Source organism: Trachymyrmex septentrionalis, unplaced genomic scaffold (genome assembly GCF_001594115.1).
Source record: "Trachymyrmex septentrionalis isolate Tsep2-gDNA-1 unplaced genomic scaffold, Tsep1.0 scaffold37, whole genome shotgun sequence".
In the NCBI taxonomy this organism is placed as follows: Eukaryota; Metazoa; Arthropoda; class Insecta; order Hymenoptera; family Formicidae; genus Trachymyrmex; species Trachymyrmex septentrionalis.
The window spans coordinates 10,292,310-10,298,364 of NW_017305536.1; the positions used below are offsets into that span (position 1 = coordinate 10,292,310).

At 33.9% G+C, this 6,055-nt stretch overlaps 1 protein-coding gene across 1 annotated transcript in view; it reads left to right on the top strand.

The window, feature by feature from the left end:
* The window catches only part of LOC108750677 (papilin), a 79,758-nt gene that overhangs the window by 72,886 nt on the left and 817 nt on the right, over positions 1-6,055 (top strand). The window contains 10 exon segments of the mRNA XM_018490327.1: positions 520-735; positions 811-981; positions 1,227-1,643; positions 1,898-2,110; positions 2,259-2,426; positions 3,088-3,327; positions 3,730-4,052; positions 4,191-4,341; positions 4,713-5,231; positions 5,766-6,005. Coding sequence (XP_018345829.1) covers positions 520-735; positions 811-981; positions 1,227-1,643; positions 1,898-2,110; positions 2,259-2,426; positions 3,088-3,327; positions 3,730-4,052; positions 4,191-4,341; positions 4,713-5,231; positions 5,766-6,005 — 2,658 coding nt within the window.

Here is a 6,055-nt window from a genome sequence, read left to right on the forward strand (position 1 = left end):
CTCTCGCACTCTCTCTCCAACCCTTTTTTCTATTTCAAATGCTATTATATTTTAAAATATTATAAAAGCACTTATTCTTTCCGCATTTTTATTATATTAACACTACAAACTCTTGTATACACAATCAAAAAAAAGTTCCATTTAATTTAATTATAAATTAATTGAAAAAAATTTATATTTAGTTGCTCTTATGATATGTAATATTATATTACATGTAACACACATTGCAACTTTTTCAATGTGTAGAAATTATACAGAAACATAAAATATAATTACTTGTGTCAATTTTCTTTTTTTGTCTATTTTTCACACATTCTGTAATACAAAAATTTATATCATAACTTTCAAAATTTGTTATTACTATATTAATTAACACATAATATTGTTAAAAATACTAATAAAAAAAATAAAATTTCTTAATAATCTTCCTTTATACGATCTCTATCAGATAGAAAACTTTTTAACAAGCAATAACATATATAGTATGTAGTACAATTTTTAAATTCATGTTGAATATAGAGCAAGATATCTGTCTCCTACCCGCTCTTCTGGGAGAATGCCATAACTACACTCAACGATGGTACTACGATTCCTATGAGCAACACTGTCGACAGTTCTATTACGGTGGATGCGGCGGGAATGAGAATAATTTTATAACCGAACATGACTGCATCAATAGGTGTGTAGCGGTTATCACCACTCCATCTCCACCAGGACAAGTTGAGTTCCAGCCAGGTAACATTTTTTAACAATTTGAAAAATTGTTCAAAAGTAACAACATCACTATTTATTTGGTATCACATATTTTAGAATTTTGCTTCTTACTCGACGAACATGGTCCTTGCTCCGAAAATCAAGTAAAATGGTTTTACGATAGTCGTGATGGTGTTTGCAAACAATTCCGATACGGCGGCTGTCAGAGTAACGGCAATAATTTCAATACTCGCGAAGAGTGCGAATATCGCTGCGGAGAAGTTCAAGGTAAATAAGCTGTATATAAAAACATAAAAAACTGTAAAATAAAAGAATGTATAGGTACATGAAAGAATAAAAGTTCTAAAAATTATACTTATTATAAAAAAATTATTGAAACGTGTAATGGAGCATGTAAAATGAAATTATTTAATTACAGAAAAAAAATTATTTAATACTTTGATTTGATTTACATACTACAAAAAACTCAGAAAGTAGTGCAATTATCCAAAAAAAAATTACAAAAATTTCAGATCCTTGCACTCTACCAGAAGTGATCGGTCCTTGTGACGGTTTCGTAAAGCAATTCTACTATGACAAGCGCACTGATTCTTGCTACGAGTTCGAGTATAGCGGCTGTCAAGGAAACAAAAATCGCTTCCAGGATAGGGAATCTTGCGAGAAAAAATGTAGACGGCAAACAGCTGCGGTTACACCGGAGATTACTCCAACACTAGCCACGATAACTCCACCGACTGGAGAACCAAAGAGTACGATTTGCTTGGCGCCAGTCGATTCTGGCGATTGTAGTGACAGTATCACCGCGTATTACTACGATGCCCAACATCAGATATGTCAGGCGTTTATTTATGGCGGATGTGGTGGAAATGCTAATAGATTTCAAACCGAAGAACAATGCGAGCGACTCTGCGGAAGATTTCACAGACAAGGTTATATGTATAACGAGCTCTAGTATAATTTACATTGTTTTCTTGCCACTTTATAATAAAATCTACGTAGACATCAAATAAACTATTAAATCACATTAATCGAAAAATAAAATCCTAAAGATTAAAATTTAAAACTATTAGAAATTGTCTCTACTTTTTTTCAACCTTTTTATTATACTTTTCATTAAATTTCTTTAAAAAGATTATTTAATATAATTAAAATGAGATTTATTAGACTAATGTTCTCTTTTCAGATATGTGTAATCTCGCTGTGGACTCCGGCCCATGCAGAGGTACTTTCCGCAAATATTATTATGAACCAGGTTTACGTGCTTGCCGTGAATTCATTTACGGTGGATGCGATGGCAACGCTAACAGATTCAGTACAATTTCTGAATGCGAGTCTATTTGCATACATCATGAAGAACCTGTACCTCCCGGAAATGACACCAGCGCTTTAAATTTATGTGCGTATATTTTTATCATTATCTCTTTATTCGTTTCCTCCCAAACAATACTTTCAAGCTGTTAACTTTCGAAATCATATTTTTGTAGAATTTTTATACTATTTTAAAATAGATAGATTGTATAACGGTGTTTATAATAATGATACAGCAATCTGTAAAGAACCAGTTGATAGTGGATCTTGTACGTCCGGTGCTACAAAACGATTCTATTTCGACGAGGAACATCAAACGTGCCGGGCGTTTATTTATACCGGATGTGGTGGCAATCGCAACAGATTCAAGACTTTTGAATCTTGCATTAACACTTGCCTTAGGAGTAAGTTTAGGATAAAAGATCGTTAATGAGTTTATTACTCTCTTTTTATTATTGCAGATATTGCCACTCAGCTATGCTACAGTGTACAGCAATTGCTTTTTATAAATGTATTGTATTATACATGTTTATATACGATTTCCATTTCCTTATGTATTTCTATATGTTTAAAGACTTTTCTTGCTTTTACGACAATTTTATTTACGCAATATTTTGTTTTCTCTATTTCTCAATCCTTTCATTAACATACAATTAAAAACGTATTTGTATCATTTAAAATATATTTAAAAATTTAGATATTTAAAAATTTTTTCATTGTAATTAAATTTACAATCAGACCGTGGATGAGATAAAATTATATATGTATAAAGTTTTTCTTCTTCAAAATACAATCGCAAATAAAACATAATAGCTTTAATTTTTACGTATCTGATGATATTCAACGCAAATCGACATAAAATTGAAAATATACAGAAAGTTTTTTTAAGTTTTTAAACGAAAATTTAAAGTATATTTCACCGCTTATATTTCTCTCCTTCACTGAATGCTAATCGTATTTCTATGCCGCAAATGTGTCAATAGCTTTTATTTCTTCCCTTATATTAAAGTTACGCTCGCAGCTCGAGAAGATAAAATTTTTCACTAATTTTTCTTATAATTACAGCGAGTAACGAAATTGATGTGGATTCGAAGGATACGAAAGATCAATGCACGGAGGCCAAGGAAGAGTGTAATATTATCCGTTGTCCATACGGTAAGGAACAGTACGTGGATTCGCAGGATTGCGAACGCTGTCGTTGTGTCGATCCTTGCAGAACAAAAATCTGTCCTGAGAGTACTCGATGCGCCATTACACTAGTCGCTACGCAAGATGGCACGGAATACAAAGGCGTTTGTCAATCGAGTAAGCAACTTATCTTAGAATTTTTATCTTATTTCTACATTTTTTATTTTATTAATTTTTAAATAATTCTTTGTGCGATCGTATAAATATACAAGCAACGATCGTAATGTTTATATACGTCTAAGAAAAATTTGCGCAATCAGCGACATGTAGACAGCGGCGCATGTTAAATAATTAACTTTCTTAAAAATTAGAAAGAGAGAGAGAGAGAGAGAGAGAGAGAGAATGAAAAACAGTTAAATTGTTATCATCACTCTTATATAGAGAAGTATACTTTTAAAAATATACTTTTGTGCTAAACTTAGCCATCTCTCTATGAATTTGTCTGTAAATAAATAAGTATATTATATATGTATATATATATATATATATGTGTGTGTGTATGTGTGTGTAACATTGCAGTCGTTAAACCCGGTCGTTGCCCAAAAGTATCCAACAGTACACGATGTGAACAAGAATGTGTCACGGATGCAGACTGTCCTGGAGAATGGAAATGCTGTAATAGTGGTTGCGGCACATCCTGTCTGGAACCTGCACCAGAAGAAGTTTCGACGACAACATCACGGTCTACCGTTATCCCGCCACAATATGGTGGTGAACCTGCAATGATTCAACAACCCGAAGAACCTCATATCAGCGCGCAAGAAGGTGGCTATGTTACATTGAAATGTGTCGCACTAGGAACTCCCAGGCCAATCATCACATGGAGAAAAGATACTACATTGGTAAATTATGTTACTGTGTATTTCGAAACAAATAGTTTATATTTGAGAAAAATATGACAAATACATAATTATAATTGAACAACTATTTCTCATAATCTTCTGAAGAATTTAAAAATATTTTGTGAATATCGATTTTAGATTGGGCCTTCAGAGAAAAGACGGCGTATACTACTCGATGGATCTCTTCAGATCATTAATTTATATACTTACGATAGAGGTACTTATGTATGTACCGCTGATAATGGTTTAGGGCCACCGGTAAGGGCGGAGTATCAATTAGACATCACAGGTACATAGAAAATCCATTTATTTCACAAAAAGTGAATTTTGCTCAATATTAACTTTCGTAGAATATCATTGATCAACCATGGCATTTTGGCACTACTTTTGTTATAAATGTCTTATGAAATGCATTTGAATATTAGAATAACATAAATGTTTCTATTTTCATTTAATACTAATATCAAATACGTTTACTAAGATATCGATTGTGGATTTACGTTTTAGAGAAATGCATTTGGGCTGGCATGAAATGAAATGAATTTAATAATGTCACATGTACTAGTTATAAATTGGATATCAATTAATTTGTGATTTTTGTGGTGATGGTGCATTAACATTTCTAAGCATTGTGCATGCCTCTTTTCTTGCATTCTTTAGAACCAAATGAACTTCCCGTCGCTATCATCGGAGAGCCCGATACTCGTATAACGGTGACGATGAACTCGCCGATAACTCTGCATTGTTATGCCATGGGATGGCCGAGGCCACTTGTCACTTGGTGGCGTGGCGACCAAATGTTACCTCTATTTTCGGACAATTACGAGCAAGATACCGATTATACTCTCTTAATACGCTCGGTAACTCTAACCAGCCTCGGCATTTACACTTGCCAGGCATTTAATGGCATCGGTACACCGGCCTCTTGGTCGACAACCTTGCAAGCAGTCGGACCTGTCTACAATGTTAAATCTGAACACGAAGAATACACCAAGTATCTTGTCCAACCACCGAAGAGACCCACTACCGAAAAACCACAATATCCTTACAGGCCTACCAGAACGCAGTCTCCAGAACATCAAACTTACGCTCCCGTCTATTCCTCGAAACCACCTTACATCCCTCGTGTTGTTCCTCTTGAAATCACTACCACTGAGCCCAGTAGCGCCAAGTTTAAAGGTGAGGCTAAGTGATGGCTGATACTTATCAGCGTCCAGCTACATTACACCAACGATTGTGATTAAATTAATTTGTCGCTTTAGATTTCCCGTAAAGTTTTCACGTGCATGGATGAAAGACTTATTTTTCATTGTATCTTTCAAATAAAATTTCTCCAAAATGTCCTACTGCGCGCTAGTGTTCACAATAATGATATGTAATTGAATTTGTCTTGATTAATTTCTTTTTCCTGCATGCCTACTTGTAATATGAAAATTTACATCGCATTGTATTATAAGGCTGAAGCTGCATTAAGACAACTCTTGCTTATTGGCTATTTCACGTGTATTCTAAGAATTTAATATGATTAACAATGTATCTCTCTATCATTACAAGGAAATGAAAACGATCGATGTAAGTGTATTCCCAAAGAGAGAGAGGAAGGCTTTATATATTCTCTTTTATATTAAGAGAATATAATTTTTTAATATTTATTTTTAATAAAGTTTTTACCGCTTTGAGAATATTAATAAATCTTATTTCTCAATCACACAGTGCCGGTCAAAGTCAATGTGTCGGCAGGACAATCACAATTCCCTGAAGGCAGTGACATAAGCATCGCTTGCAATGTCGATGGTTATCCGATCCCACGTGTACTCTGGTATAAGGACGACGAACTTATTCGAACCAACAATCGAATAAAGATTTCTGGTAAAGTCACACAAGTCCTAATGTCGATACGTTTTAATAAAAAGCAAATGTTTTCAAAGATACCAGAAGATTTGCAGGTCCTGATGAAGTGAAGCAAGATTGACATTAGCAATGGATGAAAACGGCGATAACCC